General features: G+C 42.4%; 2 protein-coding genes across 2 annotated transcripts in view; one reads left to right on the forward strand and one right to left on the reverse strand.

Annotated features, from left to right (window-relative positions):
- Positions 1 to 10,270, forward strand: part of antxr2a (ANTXR cell adhesion molecule 2a) — a 34,653-nt gene extending 24,383 nt beyond the window's left edge. The window contains exon 17 of the mRNA XM_037259060.1: positions 9,476 to 10,270. Within this exon, the coding sequence (XP_037114955.1) occupies positions 9,476 to 9,511 (36 nt within the window). The 3' untranslated portion in view covers positions 9,512 to 10,270. The remainder of the gene's footprint in view (positions 1 to 9,475) is intronic.
- The window catches only part of LOC119127193, a 665,522-nt gene that overhangs the window by 558,995 nt on the left and 92,069 nt on the right, over positions 1 to 14,458 (reverse strand). The window lies entirely within an intron of this gene.

Below are 14,458 nucleotides of genomic sequence, written 5' to 3' on the forward strand. Positions count from 1 at the left end.
ACTAGATCTTGCAATGAGAATTAGAAATCCAAATGAAATAATGAAATGAAAACAAAAGTTAAAAAAAAAAAAAAAAATTGTTGTAATGAATACATTAACATCCAAAAGAAAACGTAAACGTTTGTTGAGCTCTTAATATGTTATTCCTACAGTAGTTGTTTTCTTGCCACGTTTGAAATTTGCGTCTGTCTACTTTGCTGTATTTTAATTTATTATTAGAGTACATACATTTTTATTATAATTTTATAAACATATTTGGACAAAACATTCTTGTTTAGCTAATAAATTTCAAGTTTGGAGCAACAAGCAATTGGTTGCCTGTGTTAAATGTGAACATGTGTCCAGATCTAACGCCATGATTTTGTGATCGCTTCTCATTTTTGGCCTTCTCGTCGTCTGGTTCTTGCCTCCCCATTAGCTGAAGGCTCTCGTTGTATTCGTCCGGGTGGTCTGGGCTGGTACCTGCACCCCGCGCAGAGGCAAAGGGAGGGGAGAGCGCTCGTGTCGGGGGCTCATTTGCCCCCCCCCCCTTGGCCTGATCCGATCCGACCTGATGTACCCCGACCCCCCCGCCCGACCCGCCTCGTCCTCGCTCGGACCGCCGCTACTCTCTCGGCTTCCTTTCTTCATCGCCTATTAAAATCAAAGCGAGCAGGAGAGGCGGCGGGATCTTGGCTTTAATTAAATTACATTATTGTTAACGTCAGCGTCGCAGGGGCCGACTCGGTCGTGTGCGCTCTGCCTCCTCTTCCTCGTTCACCTTCTGACAGACGTATAAAGGAGGAGGGGGAGGAGGAGGAGGAGGAGGAGGAGGAGGGGGTGAGCGAAGGCGGGGTGTCACACATCCTCGCCGTAATGTATTCTAATGCTCCCCTGTGTCCATTTGAATTTTTAAAAGGGTAGAAGCGGGGCCGTCATGTTATGCGGGGAATATGTTCACAGTGAATATTCGATGAGCGCGTGCTTATTTTGTATACATGAATGTAACAAGGTGGCCGCCCTGCCTAATGCGGACTGAAGGGCCCTCGCGTGTGCGCAAAAAGCGTTTTGAACACTGCCGCCGACACGGCGTTATGAATGCGCCCGTCGGCGCGCTGCGTACGAGACCTTTGACAAGCGTCTGTTCACAAACACGCTTTACACTCATGGCGAGAGCACAACAGCAAAAGGCCAAAATGAAGACTAAGCATCGTAAAAAAAAAAAATCCACCCTGTCTCCTGTTTTGCTTCGTAGAATGAATTTGGCAGGGTATGTCTTTCATGTGTGGGTGCACAAAAATTAAGTCACGCTCACTCAGGCACAGTATGTGTGGCATTTTTGAAGTTTGGGTCAAACAAACTCTTGGTCGAAAGTTTTGCAAAATTCAGCCCCAGAAACTAGTTTCAGTTCGCAGTATGAAATTTGGTAGATGGTTTTGGTGGGTATCTCATGAGAAGACCAACATAAAAGTCTCAGGAACCCATGTCTGAAAATACACACAGGCAGTTTGCCATTTTGCTTTGGAGTGGATACATACATTTGTTATGATCCTATGTTAAAACCATCCAAGAAAGTTTTGAAAAATTCTGCCCCAAAATGTCTATTACTTAGCAGGAGCAATTTTGGTAGACCAACAAAGGAGTCGAACAAGGCCAAGACACATTTCTGTTGGTCTTCTCGAAAAGACACGTTTCAAATTTAGCCCTCTTGACCACTTTCAGTTCGCATTATGAATTGTCAAGTGATTTTAGAAATTTCGGACCCCCAAAGATAACACCGTGTAATTTGGTCGCCATATCTCACATGTAGACCCACAAAAAAATTCCCAGGAACTTGTGCCTGAAAAGAAGCAGCAGCTCTGATAATTTGTTTTGAATTGTGGGGTAATGTCATCTTTTTCCAGTTTTGATTCTGTATTGAAAAATCCAACCTCCAAAGCCGGCTTTAAGTAACTACATGAAATTTTCAATGGGACCCACCAAAAAGTCTCAAGAAGGCACTGTCATTTTGGCCGGAAGCAGCCATTGTAGGTTCACGTCAGCCTGTGGAAATTTCTGCGTATTTGACGGTCAACACGGCCCGCGACTTTTATTTACAGCAAACAAGTTCATCTGCGCAGAGGCAGATGTCGTCTTGAAGGATGTTTCTCTTCTTATGAATAAGTCACCGCCGTCCATAATTGATGATGGAAAAAAGATGCAGATGTGACAATAGTTGGCGCCGCCGCTCATTTAAAACGCCCTTGGAGTCCTTCCAGATGTGCTTGTCGTCATTTTTTCTCCCCTCGTTACGTTTCGACTTTAATTTTCTCCGTTCGCCCTCGTTTTTTTTTTTTTTTTTTTGGTCTTTGATGGATGCCGGTGGAGTTAGTTAATAACGCAGCTTATTAAGCTTAATGACAATGTGATCTTTTACCACTGATAGCTTGTCCGGGTCTTAATTAAAGATGATACACTTTTAATTAGGCTCTCTCTTGCCGCCGCCACCACAGCGACCTCTCCTCCCACGGTTTGTCGTCAAAAAGCCGACACGGCAAAATCAAGCCGACCGCGACGGACGCGGTCCTCGATTTGCCGTCTTGAGCTTTAGTCTTTAGTTAGCCTGTCAGCCGGCTTGCGCCGTTGCTGTTATGGACATTTATGCTCGGCGTCGTTTCAGAAATATGTTTCAGAACTACGTTTCAGAAATAGTACACGATTTTGTTGTCGTGATTATTATTAGCATTACCACGCTCAAATTTACACGTATTGCTTGCGACTAGCCTTTAACTGCTCTCCCCCTCGGAATATCGTGTGTGGAAATATAAGTACCGAGGCTACAAAAATAAAGTGTTTAGTCTTATGTGGATGTGCGTGCGTCAAATCAATAGCGAACAAGCGGTTCCGTTTGGTTGCCAGAGCTTCCAAGCTGTTAAATCTCACCCTCCAAACGCAAAAGTTGACAATCATCGCACGACTTGATTTGGGTGCGAGCATCTGAACCCCCGTGTGACACGCACACAAACATGCTCACACGCGATGAAAGCTTTTGCCGGAAGGAAGCCCGCCATGTTTTCCGTCAACAAACCCCCCAAAAAAAAGCTTCTGATCAATGTTTGGGTTCGGCCCAATAATAGCGCAAGCTATACATTTTGTTCTTGGACTCCTTGGAAGGCCATTAAGCAACAGTGTTGCGCAACATAGTTCTTCCAAACCGTTTATGTACCAAAAGACGGCGGGCTAATACATGACAACGGATCAGGATGAGCAGGAGAACATTTGGCTGTGATTCTCAAATGAGCATCAGAGGTGAAGATCACAAGGCTATAAAATTAAAGTAAAATTTCACTTTGGTTTTTGCAATTTGATTGGTTTCCTGTTACCCAGACTTGAAGCCACTAGAAATTTTGTTTGCACAGTTTGATATCTGTGAGTTGCCATTTTTTTGGGGCATTTTCGTTTTCACATTATCAACCAGAAGACACGGATAATACATACGATCACCGTGACCGAAGATCGAATTGAATATAGTCACAATCCTACAATTGACCACATCTAAGAATAATGCGCACACACACACACAACCGCACAAACTGTATTAAATCTCCAGCATCACATTACGACTCGTATGCATTATTAGCATGCAGCTCGATAAGCATATTTTGATTTTTTTCACGTTTCTCTCGCCCGCGCACGCTGGCGTTACTTTACAACCTCGTAAATAACAACTTTGCTTCGCGTTGCAGATTTAAAGCTGCAACTTTTCTTCTTTTTGCTCCAAAATCACTTGTAATGCAGATATACGAGCACGCCAATGAAAAGTTTGACTGTAGAAGTTGGAATGCAGTGTTGCGTTGGAATGCGTTCTACGTCACTATCAATTCAATCAAAATTGGCATAACTGAATATTTTGAGAATAAAATACAAATTCACTCATTTCACATTTTTGAAACAAAAATCAATACCTGGTCATTATTTTAAATGTAATTTTACAAATATATTGAACAAGCCATATTTTAAAACTTAAAAATGAAAAAGGAATACAAATATGTTAAAAATGTCTAAGAGGTTATCTTATTAATTCATTCAATGACATTTTTAAATCTATATAAAGAAATTTACAGACAAGTCATTTTATGTCCAAGTTAATTAAAACTAATAAAATGGTTTCCCTGTTGTTTAGAGCATCATTTGTTCCCACTTAGTCACAATGTAATTTGGCATCCAAGAACATTTCTGTATTCCAGATAATTATTCATTATTGGGGGCGCAATCACATTTCAATAAATACAATAGAATTGTAATCCTTCATTTTAGTGATTTAGTTCTTTTAGTGTTTTTTTTTGTTTATTTATTGCAGTTTATTTATTTTTATTTATTGCAGCATCCATCTTGTATTTGTCGCCTTTGTAAAGCTCTTTTACTTCGTGCGCCCGCTAATCTTGTCAGCGTATCGAAATACTCGTCTGCCGGCTGTGTTGAAGAGCTGCGATTGCTTGTAAAAGGTCTCCTAATGCAGAATTGCAGCTTTTTATGAGCACGCCGTCATCAGATTTTGATGAGGCCCGCCCGCCTGCGGACGTGCGAGCTTATGTTTTTCTTTTTTATTTTTTTATTTTGCTGCACTTCGGAAGCGCCTTCTTCAGCAGGGCCGCTTTCAAAGTACACGTGAGCTCGGTGGGCACCTGGCCCTGTAAAATAAGTAAAATAATCATAACATTATGTTTGAATTTTTTTTTTTAAATCACCTTTTATTAAACATGGCCCTTTCTAGTTTCAAGAAAAGGCCTATCACAATCAATTCTTAATAGAATTGATGACTATTTAATTCCTGCAGAATTGCTTCACTTTTGAACTCTGTTATTTATGTTTCATAAACAGGCTAGCTGTAGGCTATCTGCATATGTAGCATAATATACATTTGCTAGCCAGTCAATTAACCGCTAAGCTACTTGCTTTAAGCAAAACAATCTTTTCTTGTCTACATTGGCCCGACTCCATGCCACTTGTGATTATTTCATGCTCTTAAATTGTTGATGTGCGCCGCTGCGGCTTGCGAAGCGGGAGCATCCGCGGTGGCCCTATACGGCGTTCACACCGCGCAGGGATTTGGACAGCGCGGTGGCGCGGCTCCGCCCTGGTTCCCTTGGTTGGATCCCGTTCGTCCATTAGCGCCATCTGTGCCGTCCCCGTGCCGTCTGCGAGGGCCCCGCCGCCCGTGCCAAAACTATTGGCATTTCTCTGGAACAAGCGCAGGGACTGTGCCCAGAGCGCTTAGCTGCCAATGATGTGCACTTACTCGCGCACAAAAAAGAGAGAGAGAGTCAGGCATCAACTCCAGGGAAGCAGATGGGCACCAAACATCTGCATCCGCTACAAAATGGCGCCAAGCGTCTTCTGGCTTCATGAGATGATGCTGATTCGTTGAATTTGACACTTCGCCAGACCTCGAAACCAAGCTGGCTAATCAGAGCCTAGTGTATTAACTGTTAGCATGTTAGCAATTTTTATTGGGAAAAAAATAGCCAACAGCTCGACAAGTAGTAAACTCTACCAAATGCACTTATTGTACCGTGGAGCTACTTTAGCTAGCCATTGCTAGCATAATTTTCACCATTTTTAAAAATTGTTTTGCTTATTTAGTAGCAGCCAGCTGCTAAGTATTTATCCTTGCTTTTATTTATATTCACAATGCTATCTTGTTAGTATTTGTACGTATATAAACAGTATGTCTCGCAAGATGTCAGACTGTGTCTTGTCGAGTAACCAAATCTCAGTGAAAGGAGCTTTGGGAGCTAAATGTTCAAAATCTCTTGGGATGGGGCTTGGGTAGGAGTGTTGTAAACTTCCCAACATGCCTTAACTGGCTGCTTCAAACCAAAATGGCTGACTACTTCATCTTCTCTTGCGATTCAAAAAAAAAAAAAAAAAAAAAAACAAGTGAGCGATTGATTGGTGCAGACGCTGAAGTTCAGAGATGCTTTTTCCAGACTGCTCTGCATATGCTGCTGCCGTTTGCTAACTTTTTAGCGCAAGCTGTCGCCACTGATCCCAGGTCAGCCGACGACTGCTCCGATGGCCACATTCCGCTCCGTCAGCTTCCCCCGTTCGGAGTGTTTGATACTCCCGCACTGCATCACAGGCCGACGGTTTAATACCCTCCCGTAAATTGGATGCCTGCATCAGCGCTGTCTGTTTGTGGATGCATCTGCTTAGCGTGAGGCTGACTAAAAAATGACTGACACAAGGTCTCCCTGGCCATTTTAGCATTTTTATCAACTCTAGTTAGAAATAGGACTCGATGATGACAAAACATTAATGCACCTCCGTGGCTTTTTTTAAGGCAGGCGTGTTGGCGTTGTTACCAATTGATGGCATGTTCGCCTTCGAGTTCCCAGTCAAACTTTTATGTAACTGAAAGTCATGATATCAACTGCTCATGCTTAATCCTTTTACTATAGGCTAGCATGTCAACTGTTAGCCTACTAGCAATTCTCAACTCATGATTTGGTCTGCTTTAGCACTTTTACCTACGCTTGTTATATAGCTTAACGATAGTCCCCCCCCCCCAATTGTTTCTTGTATTTTACGTAACCGATACCATGCACATGGGGCGATGACAGTCTTTAAAAAGAAGAAAGGTCCGAGCGCTCTGTGATCAAGGCGCGTTTGGCCGAGGCTCAGGTGGCTGCCATTTCCGAGCGGGCCAGATGGCAGCGCTGTGTGGGCAGCGTGTGCATGTGTGCGCATGAGGGGCCAGCGTCAAGATGGCCAGCAGTCTTGCGGACTAGGGAAGATTGCTCACACACACGCTGTTCTTTGCGTCTGCCGTCTTACTGCCTCCAAATTCCACTTTGAATGACCGGAAAGCACCCTAAATTGGCCGCTCAAAAACAAAATGGCTGACTTCCATTCATGGGAGTTTTTGGTGGGTCTCCTCGTGAAGGCTTAGGGTCAACCAAATGCTATGTTGCTAAACCAAGGTGGCTAAACATGAAACAGCCCCAAAAACCTTGTGGTTGAGTTAGATTGCCTTTCGAAGAACCCCTGGAAATGTCTGCTTGGAACAGTTTGAATATTAGCCTTGGCAGTAAACATGATGGCTAATACTGCAAAAAGAAGTGTTTGCATAACGAAAAGTATGTTTGGACAGAACGTTGCGGTTGGGCTTGCTAAATCCCAGATTAGCGACGCTGAAAAGTATCCGCCGTTGTTGGCAGGCGTCTTATGACCGCAAAACCAACATCTTGCCACCGGATTACACCTCGACTTTTTCCACGCCGCAGATGGATGATTGTTCCTCGATGATTCCTTCACACTTTGTTTTGCAATCTCTTTGGTGGAAATAAAGCATCCAGCAGTTCGTTTAACAAGCCAAGATGAAGAAGAAGAAGAGGGAAAAAAAAAGGCATTTGGATGGCGTCTAAATCGCCGTCAAGCTGTCTGCGCAGCACACAACACATGGCCGGCTCATTTACATTTGTACTTTTTCTTTGATTTGTAAAGCAGGCGGGATTTGTCCATTATTTACAAAGCCCTGCGAGGAAAGTCACTAAGTAACTCAGCAAAGAATTGGACGCAAATGTGGCATCAATCAAGGTGATCGAAAGACCGGCTAATACAAATTGAAGTTGTTGCACGCGTTACTGTTTGTTTAATTGAAACGTTTGGCTCATTTCAAAATGAATCACTACAACAATTTAATTTAAAAAAATGAATGCACGAATTTCAATCAATAATCCAAATTTTTATAATAGTTTAAAAATCTTTTGGAAGACTGATGAGTGTATTCAAATCATGTCTAAAAGTGACAGTTAAAATGTAAATCTCGAACATGAGATGTATTCCTCTCACGCCTCCTTTTTATTCACAGTTTGTGTTTTCAGATACTTTTTTCTTTTATTTGATAAAAGCAACAAACCAAAAATGAAATACTTCTCAGTCAATTATTGTATTTTGACGATTACCCCCCTCAGATGTTTTTAGAGCAGTTAAGGCGGTTTGTTTTTTCCCCAGAGGTCTTTGATTGAGCATGTGCAAAAGATGAGGAAAAATATACAGTATATCGACCCCTCTAAGCCCACAGTAAACAAATCCCATTTTGTACAAACTAATAAACTCAACATTTGACAACATATATCAAAGATGCACATTATAAAATTCTACTGCCATTGCAGAAAAAGAGGACAGAAAAACCCGGCGCAGCTGAAATGCTTCCTTTTTGTGTTCTTTCAAATGTGTCAAACTAAAGTGTGTCCCGCCATCTAATGCGTGACAGTGGAATTACACCCCACCCAAAAGGGGTGTGGTACACAATAATTTGAAAATAATGGCACCAAATAGCTCACTACTGCTAACTTGGAACCCGTGATGGAGGCTAGGGGGGAATTTCTGTGCTATGCTGAGGAGGACCATAGGAAAAATTAAAATTAAAAATTAATTTGCATTTAGTTCCTCTTTACGTAATGTAACAAAGAATTTGTACTTGATTACTTTGCGCTCCGGGAACTGCTTTCACGTTAGCGACACTGAATGTTTACGCTGTGAACACGATGGCGTAGACTTTATGTTTTCAACACGCCTGCTTGCAGTTTGTGTGCGTGTGTGTGTGTGTGTGTGTGTGTGCGCGTTTGTGTGTGTGTGTGCGTGTGTGTGCTTGCTGACACTGTTGAGAGATTCGCAGTGTGAGAGCTCCCTCTTGGTGTCGGCTAGACTACTGTTGGCAACCACACATACATGCACACACACACTCTTTGACATGCTGAAATGAAGACATGAATATTTTTTTCGTCATATATTGGTGCATTGTAGAAATGTGTTCGAAATTATTTGTTGAAATTTCAATTGTTTTTTTTTAAGAAATTGAACTTTACTTTAAAATGTATTAACAAAAAAAAAACGTTTTTATTTTTGAAATGAATGAATTATTTATTTTTGATATTTTGGGCTTTTTATATCAGACTGACTATTTGTTAAAATATATTGTCATCATTTCTTAATAATTTGATTGCCCTTTTTATAGAACACATTATCGTAACTTCTTTTCATGCAGATGATTTACATTCATTTATAATTTGAATTGTCTTATTTAAGTTTTTTAAATACACTGTGGACGTTTTAATATTGTGGGTTCTATTTATAATCGTAGCAATAAGTATAATAAATGTGCAAAATGCAATTATACAGTCTAAATGAAGGCATGACTAAGGAATTGTGTTTTTAATCATTAAAGACTATGATAAATATTTATGTTTTTAAAATCGTATTTTGTAATCATATCTATATCGTTCTTTGCCTATATTTTTGACAATTTCCATGTTTTCACATCATCAATATATAGACATATTTTATTTGTTTTTATTTTATTTTACAATGATATTTAAACATTTTTACTATATTAGAATTTGGTTTTCCTCATTCACATTTAATCATAACATTGAAATATTAATATTAATTTTTGATTTGCTCTCGTCATGTCAACTACTAAATATATTTTATTTGTCTGTGTTGCCTTCAGGGTCGCTGCGTAAATTTCAGCCGCGTTCGACGTTAGATGACGCCGCCGATGACGACGGGACGCTCACCGCCCATGGACCAGAGAAGAATTTCACACTTTTTTCAATATTTATATTTACTTTGACATTGTTCCCACCGCTTTAATTCTTATTTTTATTATTATCGCACAACTTGGGATCCCAAATGCATCGCGAGCATATTGAAGGATGAAAAGAGTTTGTCAGAGCAATTTCGGCAGGGGAGGCGGGGGGCGGGGCCTCCTGACAATCCTGGCCGTCTTCCTCTCGGCGACGTCTCGTCACCGTGAAACTCTCCCGTCCGCATCCTGCCGTCCCCCCCTCTCACGTGTGATGGGTGGACGACAGGAAGGACAAGACGGACGCCCCCGAGGTTTTCGGACTCGGGCGAGACTTTGCCCTTTCTGATACACCTTAAGTCGTCAGGGAATTAATAGAGCGTAGCCCCCACCCCCCCACGGCCCGCCATACCCATCTAATTGTTAGTCTTTCTTCTGTCCATCGTCCAAAAATATTTTGCCTTCATTTCAAAGCAAATGCGAATGCACTCGGTACGGATTTTTGCCTTGAAATATTTTCGCCACCAAATATGAAATATTGACTGTTTTGTATTCGCTTTGGCACACTTGAAGTTAGCTTAAACATCATGTAATTGTCAATCAAATGAGCACGCGCTGTTATACCAGGACGTCATGATCCAGCATTTCATTTTGTTATGGAGTTTTGTCATATTTTTATATTAGAAAAATATTTTTGAAATAAATATATATGATTATTTATTTCCTCTGAATTTGATTTGTACAAAATCAAAATTTATTCAGCAAAAAATCTCAAAATCATTTTAGGATATTATTATGAGTGTTTACGTTTGACTCTTTTTACAGACAAGACGTTTGGCCTCTCGGTTTGTCGCCAGAAAATTATTAGAGCATATTTTGGCCGCGGGGCTCGGCCTGCCTGTGCGAAGGGAGTGAGAGCCCGGGCGGGGCGATGGACGGACGGATGGTTGGTTGGTTGGGGTTTTGAAGGATTGATGCCTTGAATTTGCTTGACACGTGCTAGTGCTCAGCAAGGCATGAACTTCTTTTTTTTTTTTTTTTTTTTGGGAGGACAACAAAGAACGGAAATGTTCATTAAAATAATTAGACGCCCGTGAAGTGACCCACTGCCGAAAAACCGGGGCAGGGAAAAAAAAAGAAAAGAAAATTTGAATTTGAACAGTACAACACATTTTATGAAATAAGCATATTAGTTTTTCAATTATTAACAAAAATATTTTGACTTTTTTTATTAGAAAATTGAACTTGTTTTGGTTACAAGTTAATTTATGAATATTTATTGTTTATTTGTTGGCGAAGAAGTTTTTCTTTTTAGTTCAAAATGTCCCATTGGTTTTTCAAATTTGAAAAAAAGCTTTGGGACGTTCATATCCACCTGAATGTGCCAGTTACCTCCATTCAGCCTTTGCCGATTCTCGTGACCCGCATGAATGATAACGGACCATAAAAACCAGCAAAAAAAGCCAACCCAAAAGCGAGACACGCCTCGTTGTCGAGCGCGTCTGCACCCCAAACGCAAAGCCAAAGTAACAGATGCGACGGACGGATAAGTATTGTTCATTTCCAGAAATGATGTAGCCTATTTTTTGCGTAGCGTGCCCACGCCCCGATCCCAAAGGGAGGGGAGGAGGGTGCCTATGTGGCCGCTGCGGGCGGCTCCATTTTTCTTCTTGGCCATGTGAAGAAAAAGGCCGGAACGACGCCGTCACTTTGCGATCGGGCCGCGCGGGGATTGGAGTGGAAGAGCTGACAAGGCCGCCGCCCCTTTGACGGCGAGCGCTACGGACAATGACCGGTGGCGGCTGGCCGACCGCCTTAGCGCATGACATCAAAAATAAGTTCAAGCGTCGTCAACGCCGACAAAGCCGTCCAATTATTATTCCTTTGTTTGCCACTCGTCGAGACGCTGCCGACCCACGATGGCCTCTACCGTGACATTTTGTCCATTGTTGCAGTTTAGCTACAAATGTTCCTTTCTACTAGGGACAAAATATATTCTGACATAAAATGTATGCCATCTTTTTAAGATTGTACAATTTTGAGCAGACTTAGACTTATTCTGAGCAGTTTTTGAAGATTCGATTTTTCTACGACATTTCTCATTTTCCTAGAATTCAACCAGTAGCAGTAACTGAAGTCCCTGTTGAAAATCAATTAGCTGAATTTGAATTTTTGGCAGTTGTTATTGGGGTTATAATTGGTTCCAAGATGAAAATAAAAGTACACTTTTTCAAATTTAAGACCAAAATATCTTGATCCTTCTGCATCGTAAAAGAACCTTCGTGACAGTTGCGCCACATTTTCTGAAGATGCTTTTATTTATTTCTATATCGTATTTTTCTTAATATACTTTTTTCCAAGACAGCCGCCACTAATGCACCTTCATGTCTTCAGAGTTCTTGTTTTGACGAGATTCTTCTATAAACTTTGTCGCTCAAGATTTAACCTTAATGCCACTGGTGAAAGCGCCGGGTTATATTTTTTGCAATGCACCAGAGGGATCTGTGAGCTTCAAAAATGAATTCTTTCACGACTCATCGAGGAACTCCCAATCACACTTCTACGCGTGACCTCTTCTACAACCAACCCTTCGTCAGTTGTCTCCAAAAATGTTAAAAATTAGTTACCACAATACAAATACGTTTCAGTCATAAATTGTCGCTACATATAATTCTTCACAGTGCATTTTTCACACAATGTTTTCACTTTTCTTTACTAAAGTCAAGTGTTATATTTCAAATACATATTGAGTGTAAAGCGAGCCGTGTGTGCGCGCACACACGTGTTGTTTTGTGTTCATATTTACTCGCGTGTGCTGGTGGTGAACACGCTAAAGGGGATCTTTAATTGGGCCCGTGCAGATTTATGCGGCCCGACGGGAGCGCCATTATACACTGCTGCTTGTGTGTGTGTTTGGACAGAGTGGACAATGTGCAACCTCTCCCTCTGTCCAGTCACCGGAGGCTTACACACACACACACACACATACACACACGCATACAATCCCTCCAAGGTTTTCATTGCCTCAGAAATCAGGTCTCGTGTTTAGAAAAAAATATGCCCACGCGCACCTTCTGCTTTGTCTGCATTTGTGTGCAGTGTGTGTGTGTGTGCGTGTGTGTGTGTGTGTGGGGTTGATTTTGTGATATTTTGGAAAATGAAGAGATGGCTTTCAAACTGGGGTTAAGATTTCAGACTAATGTTCAATTATTTTCAAAAACCGGGTTTTACGTTTTTTGAGCCTGGGTTACGATTTCAGGTCTCATGTCGGTGTCTGTGTTTCTTTTTGTTTATTTTTAAAGAGGATTATGGTTTCAAATTAGCAAAAGACAGGCACGATTGTTTAGATGGTAGAATTTGGTTGGAGTGTGCCGGTGTTTACCCGCCTGGAAGCGCAGTGGCGCTTGAGGGCGGCGGCGGCGGCGCGAGGGACTTTGCCGGCATCTATTTTCAAGGCGACGCAGGCGGCGCGGCAGCTAACAGCTAGCCGCTAAATCCGCCGCTGAGCCGGTGCCACAAGGTTGTGTTTTGACAGCGCGTCGCTCCGCTTCCTCTTGCCCGCCTGAGCCGTCTGGCTTGCCGGGTTGCCCTCGTTTGCACAGGTGCCGGCGGGAAAACCGAACTTGGCGGACCTGCGCCAAGGCAGAGGGCCCACGCCGCCTTCCAGCTCGTTAAGAGTTGAGACGCAAGCGGTGCAGGAAAATATCCCCATCGATGTTTGTCTTTAATTACTCCTTTGTCATCCATCGTCCAGCTAATCCGTAGTCGACGAAACGGCCAAGGCTAGCTCCAGTTGCTTATTATCTGCAAAATAATCACACACCCTAGCTTGTTTGCTCAACTCAAGACCTATCCACCATCCGTGGAGTAAACTGTGATTGTATTATAGCGGTTCAAATCATTTTGTTAGCTTGGTATCCAAAGTCCTTTCAACCTTTTACTACTAAAGTGAGGTATACTTACTATCCACGGTTAGTAAACTAGCTAGGCTAGGCTAGCTGTCTTTCTGTGTTGGAATGAATGAAGTTTCTATCCATCTGTCTATCTTTCAATATACCTCTTTATCGTCCCTCCATCCAAGTCCAGTTAAGTCTTAGCCAGCTAAGCCAGCGAGGCTAGCTCCAGTTGCCGTTTATCTGTAAAGTCTTCTAACGCAAGGCTTACTTCGTATTCACGGAGCAAACTGTGCTCGTATAAGCTGTTAAAAATAATTTTATTAGCTTGATATCCAAAATGCTTTCAACGACTTACATGCGCTAGCTAGGCTAGGCTAGCTATGTGCTGTGTTGGAATTCATGAAGTATCTGTCAATCTCTCTGCCCATCTCTGTCAAACTATCTAGTATCAGTTTGTCTGTCATCCATTCATCGAACGTTGATTTATCCTTGGTGCTATCACAGCCACATGCTAACGTAAAGGCCCTCAATGCGTTTGGAGCCAATTGTCAGCAAGATCACCTGTCGTGGTGGGCATGTTTTCCAGGACGTGTGAATGCTCATGCTAAAGCTACGACATCATGTTGCCTGTCCATCAGCTCCCGGCGGGCCTCGTTTGCGCTTCTGCCGCCCATCTGAACCCGAGCTGAACCGAGCAGGCAGCTTATGGAAGGGCCTGTGAGCCAATCGCACGGCGGGGAACACTGGCAGTAGGCGGTAGTCCGCAGTCACCTTGCCGGAAGCTCTCTGCATGGCGCTTTAATGAAGGCGGAGGGGGAGAGAGCGTGTCCGGAGGTGTTGTTGATGAGGAGTATGATGATGTCACGTCGGGCTGGCGCGAGAGGCAGCAGATCGCTTCTGACTCGGTCAGCAGATGTTTGGAAATGGCGCTAATGTGAGCACGCTGCCGCCTCGACGGGCGGCGGGGGAAACTGATTGTGAGCAGAACTGAAATACAAACAAGATTATTTTT

Source organism: Syngnathus acus, chromosome 9, assembly GCF_901709675.1.
Source record: "Syngnathus acus chromosome 9, fSynAcu1.2, whole genome shotgun sequence".
NCBI lineage: Eukaryota > Metazoa > Chordata > Actinopteri > Syngnathiformes > Syngnathidae > Syngnathus > Syngnathus acus.